Here is a 16,926-nt window from a genome sequence, read left to right as displayed (position 1 = left end):
ATCGAATGAGTTTGAAGTTGGAATAACATTTCCGTCTAGAGAGGCTGTCCAAAGAGCTGCCAAAGAATATCATTTACTTAGGCACCATGACTTTTCTTATGATGAGACAAAGAGCAAAACGTATGCTATAAGGTGCAAATATATAAACAACAATTGTAAGTGGAGAATGCGTGCGTCTCGTCAGGAAGGATCTGATATATGGAAAATTACTCGATATAACGGACCCCATACATGTGTTAATCCATCAATCTCACAAGATCATAGGCAATTGGATAGCAAATTTTTATCTGATTTCATCCTAGCAATTGTACGAGAACAGCCAAATGTGAAGATATCTGCGTTAAAAGCAGAAATCAAAGATAAGGTTGGATATATGCCGAGTTATCGGAAGATGTGGAAGGCTAGACACGATGCAGTTGTTAAGATATTTGGTGGTTGGGAGGAATCTTTTACAAGATTGCGTCAATTCATGCTTGCGTTATGCAAACACAACCCCGATTCTTCGTTCTTGATTGAAGATGACCCTCTGTTTGTTAATAATAAATTAAAACCTGAGAATTGAGTTTTCGATAGGATGTTTTGGGCATTCAAACAAACAATTGAAGGTTTCAAGCACTGTCGGCCAGTTATTTTTATAGACTCCACATTTTTATATGGAAAGTACAAAGGGTGTTTATTTTGTGCTACGGATCGACTAATAACCATATTTTTCCTATTGCATGGGCAATAGTTGATTGTGAAAATACAAGGAAGGATTGGTTCATGTCTTGTTTACGGTGTTTGTGGATCGATCGTTACGATATTTGTGTTATATCGCATGGACATATTGCCATTAAAAAGCAATGCGGCAAGATTGGTGGCACCTCCTAATGGACATCATCGACATCGCTTAAGACACGTACCGAGCAATTATAACACGAAGTTTAAAAATCCTGACATGAAAGAAGCTCTCCGAAAGGCAGGTTAGTTTTTGCCAAAGAATATTATTTTTGCAAGCATTAATTGCATTTTCAATGTTATATAATACAAAAAATGTCAATTTTTTTTTAACAGCTCACCAAATTCAGAAAAAGAAATTTTATGATGCCATGGACACAATCAAGAGCGAGCATCCAGATACATTTGAATGGGCCAGAAATATACCATTGGAGAAATGGACACGTTCTCATGATAGAGGAAAAAGGTATGGCTCCATGACAACCAATACCGTTGAGTCAGTTAATGGAATGCTTAAGGGGATTCGTGCACTACCAATAACTACAATGGTAGAGAAAATATTTTTCCAATGTGTCCAATATTTTGACACACGCCGCACGACCTTCTGCGAACAATTGCAGTTGGGCTTCAACTTAACACCGGCATGTCGTCAAATTTTGAATGAAAATTTGAATGAAGCAAACTCACTTAATGTTCGATTATTTAATCGCGATTGTGGTGAATTTGAAGTTTGGAAGGATAGAACTGGGGACAACAACATCATCAAACTTTATGAGAGGACATGCACATGCGAGAAGTTTCAAGAGATACGTATTCCATGTTCTCATGTCATAGCAGCATGCCAATCAATGTCAATTAATTATGAGCAATACGTTTCAAATTATTATACATTGGAACGAACGCTTAAGTGCTATGAGTGGCAGTTTCATGCACTTGGACATCATGATGATTGGCCAACAGACAATGATCCAATCCTTGTACCTGACCCAAATCGGAAAAGGTCTAAAGGAAGACCAACTTCTTTAAGGAAGATGAATGAAATGGATTGGATGGTGATTCAAAAGAGAGGGGATCCGTCTAAAATCCATTGAAGGACACTATTTTCAAATACTTTGTATTATTATCATAAATTGTTGGACACAGTTTTCATTATTATGTTTTCATTTTATGTGTATTATTACCCCCCTGTTGTTAGGTTACGTACTTTTCAATTTTATCTTAAATTATTGCATTATTTAATATAATTACTGCATTATGATTTATTTCGTATATATTTATTTATGCTCTCTTTTGTTTATGACTTAGATAAAATAATGGCTTGTATAATGCGCACTCCGAAAAGAATTGTCAGTTAACAACAGCGGGCAAGAGTACATGGTTTAATTAGGAATTTGATTAATCTACCTATGGAAGTAACACCATCAACTACAGGAGATTACCTACTCTGCATTGTTAAGCATATGATAAGGGTGAATGGGCTAATTCAAAAAATCATATGGGAAGGAGAGCTATTAACAGATAAACCTAGATATTTAGCTTTAAAGTCAGCTTTTAGTTGTGTCCAGGATAAAGGCATACTTGACAGTGTATGGTGAAAATTAGAAGCTAACCGTACCCCATCATATTTACTACTTCTTAAAGGATTTGTCAAAGAATATGCTAATTGGGTCGCTACAAGGACAATGTGTCAAGTAGTGGTATAAAAATGCGTGATAGGAAGAAACATACTCTGGTAAAGCCCTGTTTACCTAAAATCGACTACACATTGGAGAAAGATATTTATGACAAGCTAATTAAATCATGTCCTGTAAATCAAATAGTCAGACTGACCTAATTAGTTGATGTAGTAAACAATGTTGATGTAGTAAACAATGATGTACTTTTATCTTTGCATTGACTATGTAATGTAGACTTATTAATTAATGCATTGAATGAGAAATTTTTATTTATACCATTTTATACGTGTATTAAATATTTTTGTTACCATTCATGTTTTATTTACTATATAAGGAAAATATGTGTATTGTTTTACCTGTCACAAATACAAAATGAAAATGTATATTTAATATAATGAATAGGTATGGCTAATCAACAAACAAGAAGAGATTACATTGTGCCAGGTCCAATTGATCCAGAGCTTCTACGACTCCGCCACAACACCGCTCAAGGGATTTGGACTGGTACAATGGAGCATGAGGTGCTTACGTGTAGAAGGCAGGGGAACATATTGCATGCTGACATTGATGACCGAATTATTCCTCATCTCCACGATTCTGGATTTATTGGAATTGCTAGATTAGGATTTTTTCCCCTTGACTGGCACCTTATTAGTGCCTTTGTAGAGCGATGGCGACCGGAAACTCATACATTTATGATGCCAATTGGGGAGTGCACAATCAGTCTTCAAGATGTTGGCATTATCACCGGATTGCTAATACATGGTTCTGTAGTAACTGGAATGTCACGAGCCGAATGGCCAGAAGTTTGTGAGCTCTTGTTGGGAGCTAGACCACCTCCAGAAATGATTCGAGGACATACATTAAAATTATCATGGCTAACTGATGAGTTTGGAGCTATTCCACATGAAGCTGATGATTTAACAGTGTTATAGCATGCAAGAGCATTCATATTACGACTCATCGGTTCGATATTTCCCGACAAGACAAACTCACGTGTGAACTTGATGTTCCTACCCCTATTAGAAGACTTGAGGCAAGCTGCGACATACAGTTGGGGTGGAGCTCGCTTAGCCTTCCTTTATCGTGAGCTTTGTCATGTTGCAGTTACTGAAGCAAAGGAGATTTCAGGACCCCTGTTCATATTGCAAATCTGGGCTTGGGAGAGATTTAAAATAATCTCTCCATTAATAAGAGATCCATCGGCACCTCATGATGCACCCCTAGGTGCTAGGTATGTAACTAAATTTATATTTTTTTCCATTAAACAATCAAAAAATTGATTTTCATTGCATTATATTTTAAATTTTCTTATCAACTAACAGGTGGAGTAGAGCTCGACAAATCACTGAAGTTACAACCCATGTACTACAACAAATTCGATACAATCTTGATCGAATGGGACCTGAAGATGTAAATCAAAATTCGCAAAATCTGACTTAAAATAGTGTTATATTTTTTTCCTATATTAATCACTTTATGTTTTGCAAATTTAGTACTTCATGTTACTCATTTTCACTTGCAGATTACATGGGAACCATATAATGAGGAATTGTTGGATGAGCTGCCCGACATATGCATACAGGGTTGTCCCATATGGAAGGCAGTGGTGCCATTAATTTGCTTCCATATTATTGAATGGCACCAGCCTGATAGAGTGATGAGGCAGTTTGGTTTGGCCCAACCTATTCCACGACGACCGATGCAAACAGATGAGTTACACGAGATTACTCTCCAATTTAGTGAGAGTAATTGGGCGCACCACCATGCGACGTACATTAATCGTTGGAATAGGCGAGAACATTACATTGTTCAAGGGCAAGAAATGGCACAACCACTCCACCATCATTCTGAATATATGGAGTGGTATCGTCGAGTTGCAAGACGTTGGATCTCAATAAGTGGAGCTGCCATTGGTTGTGTGGTAATCATTTACAATACATATTTTTTCATTATTAAATACTTAGTAATAATAATTTTTAATTACAGTGTTTAACACAAACTGTAACATAATACATGGACTTCATATTTTTACAAGAGGATGCAATTGAGAATTGTTTGCTAAAATTACAGAACCCATCAACAGAAAATGTGGCTGAAGTTAAACGTACATTAAGAAAAATGATGATTGCTCTAGAGGAAGAAAGTCGGCTTTGCCAAATGCCACCTCCTCAATCCGCACCTCAAGCAACAACCTTTAATGATGAATTAGAAGAGGACCAACCCATCAACCAGCCTGAGCCCTCACATAGAGCAGCACGACGCCGATCACGTCCTGCTCGAAGTCATTAACATCCAGTGCGTCCAGCCTCTCCTCCCGATGATGCTTTGCCCCCACCTGTCGCATACCACCCTTACTGCATCACATCAGCGCCTGATCATTCTGATCCTATTCCCTCGGCTCCTGCACTATCTGACCCTACTCATTACACTGGTTGGATGGCTACCCCATCAATGCCTGGCCCATCAGCACCATGGATGTCATATCAAACTCAAATGCAAAACAGAAGCACATTCGACTTTACTAAGAGTCAACAGCCGCAAACACCATTCGACGGCTTATTTGCTCAATTTGGCAGACCATCAAGCATTGGGCCATCACAGTATACGTCAGGTCAATTTAGTGGATATGGGTCAGAACAATACTTTGCACCATATCATTCTGGTGCCTTAGGCCATATTCCATCTGCTGCGGGTCTATTTGGATACCATGAACAAAGTGCTGTGCATTATACTGCAGGGGGAGAATCATCGGGACAACATCAAGGGCAAGCTAGCCAACCCAAAGATGCACAAGGTCATCCAGCAGAACATCAAGAAGGGGGAGAATATCGAGTTCTTCGACCGAGACGACATATAAGAAGACCTGGTTGTGGCACATGACTGATTTAAATATTTGTTATCATTTATATGTTAATTATGAAAACTTCTCTCAAGTTATTTCTCGCTTTAAGTCAATTGCTACAATATGTTAGTGACAATTTTTATATTTTTTGCACAATTAAATTTCCTACAAATTTTTAATAACTTAATTTGGCACTAACTGAAAATCAATTACAGTATTTAAATTTTATATTGTTATACATGCCAACACATAATAAATAATAATTTCATTTCTTTTAAAATTTTAATATTAAAGCAACGAATTTTACTTAATTTATTATAAATTTCAATTTTAATTTTTTTAACTTGTATTAATTATTGCAAATTTTTATATGAGTATGATGCTAAATACTTTCCATTCAATTGTACAACATTTAATTTATTTAAATCTATAAAATTAATTATTCTTTTAATAATTACAATTTAAATTTTTTATTCAAAAAATTTAGTTCAAATAATATTGTTATTTTATAAAAATAACATATTTTTTAAAAAAATTATAGTATATATTTTTTTATTTTTTTCACATAAAATTTATAGTAATTTGAAATTACACAATACCCTTTTACATTTAACATTTAATTTCCTTAAATATATAAAAATAATTATTTACACTTTAATAAAAATTATACTACATATTTTTTGTTAATTTAATACAATTACAATTTTATACTTTAATATTTTAAATTTATAAAACTATTATATTTAAAAAAAAAAAATTTTTTGGCAAAAATGCTTTGTGAAAATCGCTACTCATAGTAGCGTTTTCACACTTTAATATTTAAAAAAAAAATTTTTTTTGGCAGAAACGCTTTGTGAAATTCGCTACTCATAGTAGCGTTTTGGTAGAAAATTATGGCAAAACGCTATTGTCAGTGGCGTTTTGGTAGAAACGCTGGCGTGGCTAACGTTTTGAATCAAAACGCTATTATTAGTAGCATTTTTATACTAAAATGCTATTATTAGTCGCGTTTTTATACTAAAATACTATTTTATTTTGGAACGCTATTTTTAACAGCGTTTTGGACATTAAAACGCTATTAATAATAGCGTTTTTAACGCTCTGACTTTCCTCACCCCTATCTGGTAAATTTTACACATCACACCCATTTTTAGTAATTTTAGTTTCCAATTCACCCTTGTACGGTCAATTTCCTATAATACTGCGTGATCAAGTTGATCCGATCGAGAGGGTTATAACGGTATTTTCCACTTTTTAATATATTTATTAATATTTAATTATTAAATATTGCATTGTAATTACAATCATAACCTTTTGTTTGAAAAGAAATAATATTTATTATTAATTATAGAATAATATTGATTATTGAGCAACATTTAATTAAAGTAATTGTTTTCAATGTAATATGTTTTCAATTTTAGTTGTTAGAATCGAACCAATCCTAATCGATTCGATTCAGCTGGTTTAACTATAAATTGAACCAGTCAAATTTAAACCAAACCAGCCTTTTACTTTAAATAAAAAATAGATTTGTTGAAGAGATAAACCTCTTAAAATACACGGAAATTTCTTACCATTTAACCTACAACATATCTTTGTTAAATTCTCTGATATAAGTCTACATAGAATATATTAAAATCAATTATTCTACTAATTTAATATATATTTAGTTCATAAATTTATAAAATTTTTATATCTATTGTTACCTAAAATTTTAATATATCAAAATCTAAAGCTCCAATTAAAAATTTTAGAATATTTTTAAAAGGTATTATATATTAAAATTTGGTTAAATTTATTTTTAATAATTATTTATAAAATGTTAATAAAATATATTAAATATATTTCATCAATTACTTTTTATAAAATTATTAGTATCTAAATCAATTATAAAATATATTATAATTAAATGTGCTATACATATCTTAATTCTATATAATTAATACATAACGCTATGATATATGTTAGATCTTTCATCCATTGCTCTTATGAATATATTCAATTATAAAATATATTTTAATAAACTGTGCTAAATTTTTCATTAATTTCTTCATATGATTTAATTAGTACTTAAATCATTTATAAATAATAATTAAAATATACTATGCATAGCTTAGCTCCATATATGCTGCATCTTTTATTAATTACTCTTTATAAAATTATTAGTATTTAAATAAATTATGAAACATAATATAATTAAATGTGTTGTATATATCTTAATTATATATAATACTATAATATGCATCAAATCTTTTATAAATCCGTTCCTTATAATTCAATTGGCACTTAAATCAATTATGGACATATTATAATTAAACATGCTATACATATTTTAATTTCATATAATTAATATATAATATTATAACATATATTAAGTCTTACGTGAATTTCTCCTCATAAAATTATTAGTACTTAAATTAATTTTAAAATATATTATAATTAAACATGCTATGTATACTTTACCTCCATATAATTAGTATATATCACTATATTATGTGCTGAATTTTTCATCAATTGCTCTTTATAATTCAATTAACAATATAATCAATTATGAAAGGTGTTATAATTAAATGATAATTATATATATAATCGATTCATATTACTCAATTAAAAATTAAATAATATATGAATTCAACCGGATAATTATTGAATTGTTCCATATCCAATAAATTTTGAATATAAAAAAATAATACAAAAATGGCTGCTTTTTTATGAGCGATATGCTATTTATAAATTAAGAAAGAAAATAAAACAGTCCAAAACAAGTGCATTTTTTTTTCCGAAGAATTCTTTTTTTAGATTAAACGAAGATCAAAATGAATGAATAAGTTATAAATTATACATTAATTATTACATATATATTTTAGTATTTTAATATAAATATATATATATATATATATATATATATATATATATATATATATATATATATATGATAACCTAGGCCGTAATTGATTCACCTACCAAAACCTAAACAATAATTGATTATTTAAAATTTATCCTAGTCTCTTTTGAGATTGCATTGTGTGGAAGAAGAAAAGCCAAGTAAATTGTTGAGGAAAAAATAGGAAAAAAAAAGGGCAATTGACAAAAAAAGTGTAATCAAAAAATATAAAATACTAAAAAAGGGTGAGTTTGAGACTAATTACCAAAAAGGGGTAAATTTTGCTGAGGTGGAGAAGGTGAGTGCGGGACGCTAATTATAATAGCGTTTTTAAGGTCCGGACGCTATTTTAATTTAAAGGTTGGACGCTACTTATAGTAGCGTCCAACCTTTTTTTTAATTTTTAATAATTTTATTTTATATTTTAAATAAAATATAAATATTATTTTAATAAATAAAATTATAATATTATATATTATAATATTTTTATTATGAATATTATTTTTTAATTTAAAATAAAATTAAAATTTAAATCAATAAAAAATTAAAATTAAAAAATAAATAATTAAAAAAATTTAAGAAAAGTTGGACGCTACTATAAGTAGCGTCCAACTTTTCTTTAAATTTTTAATTATTTTATTTTATATTTTAAATAAATTAAAAATATTCTTTTAATAAATAAAATTATAATAATTAATATTATATATTCTATAATATTTTTAATTATTTTATTTTATATTTTAAATAAATTAAAAAAAAATAAAAAATTATAATAAAAATATAAAATAAAATAATTAAAAAAAATTAAACTATAAATTGCGTCTAATTTTTTTAAGCCTTTTTAATTATTTATTTTTTTAATTTTAATTTTATATTTTATTAAATTTTAATTTAAATTTAAATTAAAAAAATAATATTGATAATAAAAATATTTTAATATATAATATTATAATTTTATTTATTAAAATAATATTTATATTTTATTTAAAATATAAAATAAAATTATTAAAAATTTAAAGAAAAGTTGGACGCTACTTATAGTAGCGTCCAACTTTTCTTAAATTTTTTTAATTATTTATTTTTTTTATTTTAATTTTTTATTTATTTAAATTTTAATTTAATTTTAAATTAAAAAAATAATATTGATAATAAAAATATTATAATATATAATATTATAATTTTATTTATTAAAATAATATTTATATTTTATGTTAAATATAAAATAAAATTATTAAAAAATTAAAGAAAAGTTGGACGCTACTATAAGTAGCGTCCAACTTTTCTTAAATTCTTTTAATTATTTATTTTTTTATTTTAATTTTTTATTTATTTAAATTTTAATTTAATTTTAAATTAAAAAAATAATATTGATAATAAAAATATTATAATATATAATATTATAATTTTATTTATTAAAATAATATTTATATTTTATTTAAAATATAAAATAAAATTATTAAAAATTTAAAAGAAATGTTGGACGCTGCTTATAGTAGCGTCCAACTTTTCTTTAATTTTTTTAATTATCTATTTTTTTATTTTAATTTTTTATTTATTTAAATTTTAATTTAATTTTAAATTAAAAAATAATATTAATAATAAAAATATTATAATATATAATATTATAATTTTATTTATTAAAATAATATTTATATTTTATTTAAAATATAAAATAAAATTATTAAAAAATTAAAGAAAAGTTGGACGCTACTTATAGTAGCGTCCAACTTTTCTTAAATTTTTTTAATTATTTATTTTTTAATTTTAATTTTTTATTTATTTAAATTTTAATTTAATTTTAAATTAAAAAATAATATTTATAATAAAAATATTATAATATATAATATTACATATTATAATTTTATTTATTCAAATAACATTTATATTTTATTTAAAATATAAAATAAAATTATTAAAAAAAAAAAAAAAGGTTGGACGCTACTATAAGTAGCGTCCAACCTTTAAATTAGAGCCGGACGCTATTCAAAATAGCGTCCGGCTCTTTTTTCAATTTTTTCACCCGGACGCTATTTTGAATAGCGTCCGGACCTTAAAAACGCTATTATAATTAGCGTCCCGCACTCACCTTCTAAATTTTGATAATTAGTCTCAAACTCACCCTTTTTTAGTATTTTATATTTTTTATTACACTTTTTTTGTCAATTGCCCAAAAAAAAATCTCTAACCATACGCCACAACAGCCTCACTCTACCTCCCCCAATTCATTCTTTCTGCTCACACACTGACACACGCAGCCTCCATTCCTTTTTCAGTCTCAGTATCAACATCTCTCTTGCTCTCCTCGTTGCCGTCGTCCCCTTTCTCATCAGCTCGTTGTCCATGCACTCGTCCTCATCGATTATGTCTCAGAGACTCAAACTCACTATCGATTCGGCCTCTGGCCTATAGTTGGTGTCGACTCGCTCTTTACGACGAAAACAGATCCTCTTTGCAACAAATATTAGACTTCCTTCTCCTTGCATGTTGTTCATTTTGTTGCTCTTTTTTTGGGTTTATTCTGTTGGTTATTGGATTGCTTAATTTGTTGCATGTTGATTGCTATGAGAATGCCTCTAAATTGCTGTGAAAGTGCAACTTCAGGGAGAGAATAGGAAAATTTGTGATTTTTCTACTCTAGATGAGTGTTTTGTTAAAGAGAAACTGAGAAAAAAAAAATTAAAATCGAAATTAAAATCTGGAAGAACGTGTAGCCGAAATTGAATTTAGAAAAAATTAGATTCCGCATTAATTGTGTTTCACTTGAAAAGGATATAATTGTAACTTCATCTATTTTTAATGTATTAAAAAAAAGCTTAAAATTTATAATTTATAAAAATCCAATTATAACCCATTTGATATGATCAATTTGATCCACTAGCATCACTCATAATAATAATAATAATAATAATACTAAAACTATCCCAGAAAGTTGAGAATAGAAGAGTTCAAATAAGGCATCAGAGTAGTAGCCAATGATCAAATGCACGCCTCATAAGACAAAGTCAAGAGCTTTTTTTCGTAGGGGATTGGGGATTTGAGGCTTGAATCTGGGCGAGTGATATGATTTTAACCAGGCAAAAGTTAAGAGCTTAAACCTTTCAGCTCTATTATTGTGCGATAACTGCAACCCAACCAAATTTTATTTATTATCTGAGCCTTTTCTCGAGTACTATTACCATTATATGAAAACAATCATGTATAGTTCTTCATATTTGATGATTGGCTAAATAAAAAAAGGGAAGAAAACCTCAACGATATTGCTGGAATAGAAGAAAATTAAAAAGAGAATGCTCTATATTTCAACAGCCACCTCAGACGTTATAGCACATTCAATTATAAAACATTACTTAAACGAGAGACAGACAGATTATTCCATTACCCAGAACAATGACTCAAGAAGCTTTGTGTTAAGAAACCTCCGAACCTTTTCAAATTTAACTTTCATGCACAAGGAATACTAGCTTTCAATCCACTTTACTATTTGATACTTCAACAGATCCTGAAACAGGCATCTGCACACCAGGCTCACCTTCTGCCCCCAACTGCAAAAGCATGAGAAAACACAATTTCATTTGCTATAAGAAGCAGCTTAAACAGCTACAACAACCAGGAAAAACATAACGCACACACTAATAAATCAAGATTTAAATAGCAAAGAAGGAAATGCAAGCAGAAATCAAACAACAGCTATACAAAAATCATATAAATTATAGAAGCTCTCAAATAGCAGAACAAAAGAACTATGATTGATAATGCAACAAATAATTCCCCTATCTGCCCCCACCCCACCACACCTCACCCCCCTCCCCCCCTCCTCCTCCTCCTCTATTGGACTGGCAAGATAATACACAAAAGTGTATCATCTAGTCATCAACCAGGACAACCAAAATCCACCCCCTAACCAATATCAAGCAGAAATGAAATAACAGCTATGCAAACATCAAATAACTTATAGAAGCTCTCAATTTGCAAAGGTAAAGTATTGCGATTGATAATGCAACAAGTAGTTTCCCCCCTTATTGGATTGGCAAGATATTATATCAAAATGTAATTAGCATGGGGTATAACTAGCAAAGAACACTAAAAGGTAAAGCTTTATATTGTTTTGTTTACCTGGTTTGAACTTTCAATATCCAATAATTTTAGCACCAAAATTTAGGGTGTGCTTAGTTTTAAGGAACTGAAATTACAAGTTTTTAAATTCAAAACATCACTAGCATTAAATTAAAAATGAATTGCATAAAATCCGCCGTATTCAATTGTTCAAAAATTGTAAAGATGTCCATTTCAAAACACAATTGATTTAAAGCATAGAGAAATCAGCCCCCACCTCACTCTACATAAAACCTACAAAAGTTCTTTCACGGCAAAACCAAAGCTTAATTTCATCTATCATCATTGAACTCATCATTAATTCGATACAATCATAAAACTTCGAAGTGGGACAGTGAATACTCGACTTTAAATTCCCAAAAATTTATTAGGGTCTACTATTCTCCGCTCTAAACGATTTTGGGTTAAATTCTCAGAAAACGTGTAATGCTTCTAGATCATATTATACTATCTCTTCCAAGTCAGTTTAGATTTACCCTTTCTTTTCTTTCTATCCTGTAACTCAACGTGCTCTCCGTATGCCATACGCTTCACATGACCAAACCACTTCAATCTCACTTCTCTAAACTTATCCTCAATCGGCACCACTCATATCTTTTTTTTAATACTCTCCTTACCGGACTTTATGTAGTCTAATATAGTCACTCACCCAGGTTAACATTCTCATCTCCGCAACTCTCGTCTTAGACACCACGTGCGACTCTTTCATCGTCCAACACTCACTGCCTGCCTGCCCAGTCATATAACAGTCGCATAACTGTAGGATAAAATTTCTTTCAACTTATTGGGAAGGTATTCTGTCTCTATAAGAAAGCAAAATCAAAGCTCAGAGATTTCGCTGCTAAATCTCTAAAATCACAAACAAAATCAAAGTCCAGAGATTTTGCTGCTAAATCTCTAAAATCACCAACGAAATTCACTTACTTTGCCGGAGCTTTCTTTTTTAGGCGAGGGCTTGTAAGGACAAGCCGGAGGAGCCCTCACTGGTTTTCTGTATTCCCATCCAAAAACTCGATAAACTTTGGCCTGAAAATTTGCATAACGAATAAGAAATTAGTTTCATTTTAGCCCAAAAAACAACAAAATCAAAGGCGATCTTGGAGGAAAAACAGAAATCCCTAAAATTACCACGATATAATCGAAGAGAAGAGGCAATATGTTGACGATGGGAACCAAGAACAGAGGTAGCAAGCAAGCTATGCACACCTAATTAAAGACATAGCAGAGACTGATTTCTATCAAATTGGAGAATAAAAGACTACAAGAAAAAATCATAATTAGACAAGAAATTACCATTTTTTTAGGTATGAAATTGTTTGATATGATCTTTACAAAGCGAGGAGCGATCAATCCCTCTTGAATTTCTGATGCTGTTCTCTAAATTTTTGTTTTTGTTACAGGAGATCATCCATTGACGAAGGGATTGTTGGTCGCTGTGAAATTCCGAAATTACCCCTTTTTTTGACCTTTAACTTTTCCCTTTTTAACTAAAAAATATTATCAACTAATTAATTCTTTTAAAAATATCATTTCCTTCATAAGAAAAAGGTAAATAATAATTTAAATAGTATGTGAAATAAAAATTTAATAAAAAAATTAAATAATTTAATTAAAATAAAATAAAATAAATAAATAATATATTATTTAAAAGAGAAATACTAAATAATTAATTAAACTTATAATAAATCTTAATATTTAAATAATATTTTATTGTCAATATAATAATTTCAATTTAATATTTTTATAAGATGTTATTATGCATATTAGTGATAAATACAAATTATCTATATATTTAAAAATATTTAATTTATCTCATTTGAAAGTTCATTACTAAATAATTGATTCAACCTTTCTAATGAAAAATAGTCTCTTTAAATAAAAGAAATACAAAACTAAATAATTGATTCAAAACTCTAATTAATTATTTTTGGATTTATTTTTAACATTCATATAAATATGAATTTTTTTATAAATTATGAAAGTGAAAGAGAACATATTTTAAATATATTATAAAATTTTAATTTCAATCAAAATCAATTATAAAAGAAAATTATAAAATTTTATACTAACGAGTTTGAACAGATACAATAAAATTAAGGATGATAATAGATAAGTATCTAGTAAAATTACTATATTTAAATCTCAATTAATGTTTTTAATATTTAAAATAATATCAAACTCAATTAAAATTTATTTTTAATTATTTAAATATATTTAATTTTATATATTTTAATTAATAATATACATTAAAATATTTTCTATTAATAATTTATATTTAAAAAATTAATAATTTTATAAAATATTTACATTTTATTTATTTAAAATATAATATATTTATATAATTAATAAATTTAAATAATAAATATTTAATATGTTAATTTTAAATTTTATTTTATTTTAATTTAATTATATATTATTTAAATTTATTTTAATAGAATTTAATTTAATCGGGTTATTGCAATCCCAATCCATTTACCTCGCTGAGCAAAGCGGCAGCCGGCGATGCACGGTAGATGGATCAGGGCCGTCCCAAGACTCAAAAGATGATGTAATTAAGGAGATTAATTTATTTTGCCGTCTTTGTTAAGAATTTAGATATTTCTAGTTGCTTTCTTTTCCTTTTAAAAGCGGCTTTTCCCATATGCTTTCTTCTACCTCTATCCTTCCTCTATCCATGCCTTTCTCAGTAGCCCTTAGTGGCAGACATTTAATTAGAAGCTCAAAAAAAAAGTTGCACCCTCTTTATTTTCAAAAAAAGAAAAAAAAAACTATCTGCTTGGTATATATATTCTTATTCACTAATCTATATCTGATTTTTTTTAAAATAATAATAATAAAAAAAAAGTTTTTGCCTCCAGACATTTAATCATTGGAGGGACAAATTATGGGCACAGGTATATCAAGAAATTAATTATCTCCAGAAAGGAGAAAACTAACCATTAATACATAACCTGTGCAGATCTAAAAGAAAAATAATCAAGAAGAAAAGGAAAGATTAATTAATCATCTTGATCATTTAGCCTTGGAGGTGCATCGAACTGGTATGTAATCTCCACTGGATCTATGGAAACTGAGCTGACAATTCAAATGGCACTGAAACTTAATAGACCCAAGAAGCCCGACTCTCCATCTAGCCCTTACATTCCCTTTCAGATCAAATCTAACTTCATCTTCATTCAAGAACACATCTACGTCCTTCATTTGCTGAGGATTCAAAGGTATAGGCGCAGAAGTAGCCAAAAAGTTAAAATCCACCGAGCTATTCTTCCTCACCTCGTAGGCTTCCGCCATCAGTTTTGCTATCTCTATGCCGTCAAAAATGAGCGTCAGCTTCATGTCCGAAAGGCTAGCATGGGCTCTAGTGTTGTCGTTTTCCGTCCTGACGACGATGTTTACTTGCGTTACGAGGACACCAGCTAAGTCGTATTGGAAGAGGTTCAGGTGAGCACCAACAACACTAATGATGGGAATTCTTGGGTGATAAACTAAGTATCCAACGAACACGACGATACCAGCGATGATTACTGCTACAGCGAGGACAGAGCAAACGAGGGCGAGGCACCACAACAAGGGGTGGGTTCCTTTTGGGGTGTGGAGTTTGGGGGCTTGGACTTTCTGGCCCTTATGGTGTGCATCCATTGAAGGTGGAATAATTGGCAATAATCTAGCAGGAGTAGAAAGAACATTAGGTGAATTAATGGGTAGAAGGATTGGGTTCCTGGAGTCTGATTGATGGGGAAGGTTAGGTATCTTCTTTCCCTTGTTTAAAAGCATGTGTCATGTTCATTTTTTTGGTATACGATAGCATAAGCCTCTCCATTAAGGAATCCTTATTGGATTTCTGCTTTACCATATCTCAAAGGAAAATATACCAAACTTGCATTGTTATTTACTAATTCTTCCCTTTTTCCTGTGCTTTTAATAATTAAACGCCTATTTAATATTATTATTGAAATTACTATTGTTCAAAAAATTATATTTTTATATACATTAATTAGAGAGTATTAAAAAATAATTTAAAATCAAATTTGATAAGTTTTAATCACAAAGACACTAAAATAACAAAATGACTTTTTCTAAATTATTTTTTCTAACAGCATTTAAAATGGTATTTTTATTCGAAAAGTCAGTTTTGAACCTCCAAACACAATATTAAACACCTTGTAAACTCTAAAATATAATTTATAAAATCTTTAATCTTTGAGCATTATATCTTAAGGAATTTTTCTTATGTATAAATGCGCATTTTCATTTAATCAGTAACTGATATTTAATTTAAAATTATAATAGGCTCGATTTAAAAATACGATAAAATCTATTATAAATATATGATTCTAACTTTTGATTGACTGAATGTATAAATTAATTCACACAGCTAGATGTTATATTATTATTTTTAAAATTTGATGAAACTTATAACCTAATTTTCATATTTTTAAAATCTAATAATATAGTCCCTCTCCTCATCCAATTTTCCCTCCAAATTATCATTAATTTTAACAAAAATTATTAAAATAATCTTTAGTATATTTTCAATATAAAATAATTAAGTTCCTGAGGTTTCAATTTATTAAGCAAATAGTAGATTGATTTAAATTTTATACTTAAAAAGTAAATATATTTTATGTTTATTATATATAATAAATATTGGGCAATATAATTTTGAATACTGATTGCTGAATTTTGGAAAA

General features: G+C 29.1%; 3 protein-coding genes across 3 annotated transcripts; 2 read left to right on the top strand and 1 right to left on the bottom strand.

Annotated features, from left to right (window-relative positions):
* Nucleotides 1-817: 817 nt before the first annotated feature.
* LOC131182044 (uncharacterized) lies at nucleotides 818-1,808 on the top strand. Its single transcript, XM_058150670.1, has 2 exons — nucleotides 818-962; nucleotides 1,054-1,808. The coding sequence occupies exons 1-2, from the start codon at nucleotides 818-820 to the stop codon at nucleotides 1,806-1,808; spliced, it is 900 nt and encodes a 299-aa protein (XP_058006653.1).
* A 989-nt stretch (nucleotides 1,809-2,797) lies between these two features.
* Nucleotides 2,798-3,328, top strand: LOC131182043 (serine/threonine-protein phosphatase 7 long form homolog). Its single transcript, XM_058150669.1, has one exon. It carries the CDS (start codon nucleotides 2,798-2,800, stop codon nucleotides 3,326-3,328), a length of 531 nt encoding a protein of 176 aa, XP_058006652.1.
* An 11,789-nt stretch (nucleotides 3,329-15,117) lies between these two features.
* LOC110636905 (NDR1/HIN1-like protein 13) lies at nucleotides 15,118-16,122 on the bottom strand. The gene has a single exon (XM_021786797.2). The coding sequence runs from the start codon at nucleotides 16,007-16,009 to the stop codon at nucleotides 15,248-15,250; it is 762 nt and encodes a 253-aa protein (XP_021642489.2). The 5' UTR covers nucleotides 16,010-16,122; the 3' UTR covers nucleotides 15,118-15,247.
* Nucleotides 16,123-16,926: the final 804 nt, after the last annotated feature.

The sequence above is a fragment of the Hevea brasiliensis genome, chromosome 8 (assembly GCF_030052815.1).
Source record: "Hevea brasiliensis isolate MT/VB/25A 57/8 chromosome 8, ASM3005281v1, whole genome shotgun sequence".
NCBI lineage: Eukaryota > Viridiplantae > Streptophyta > Magnoliopsida > Malpighiales > Euphorbiaceae > Hevea > Hevea brasiliensis.
Note: the sequence above shows the minus strand (reverse complement) of the source record. Positions and strands in the feature narration are given on the sequence as shown.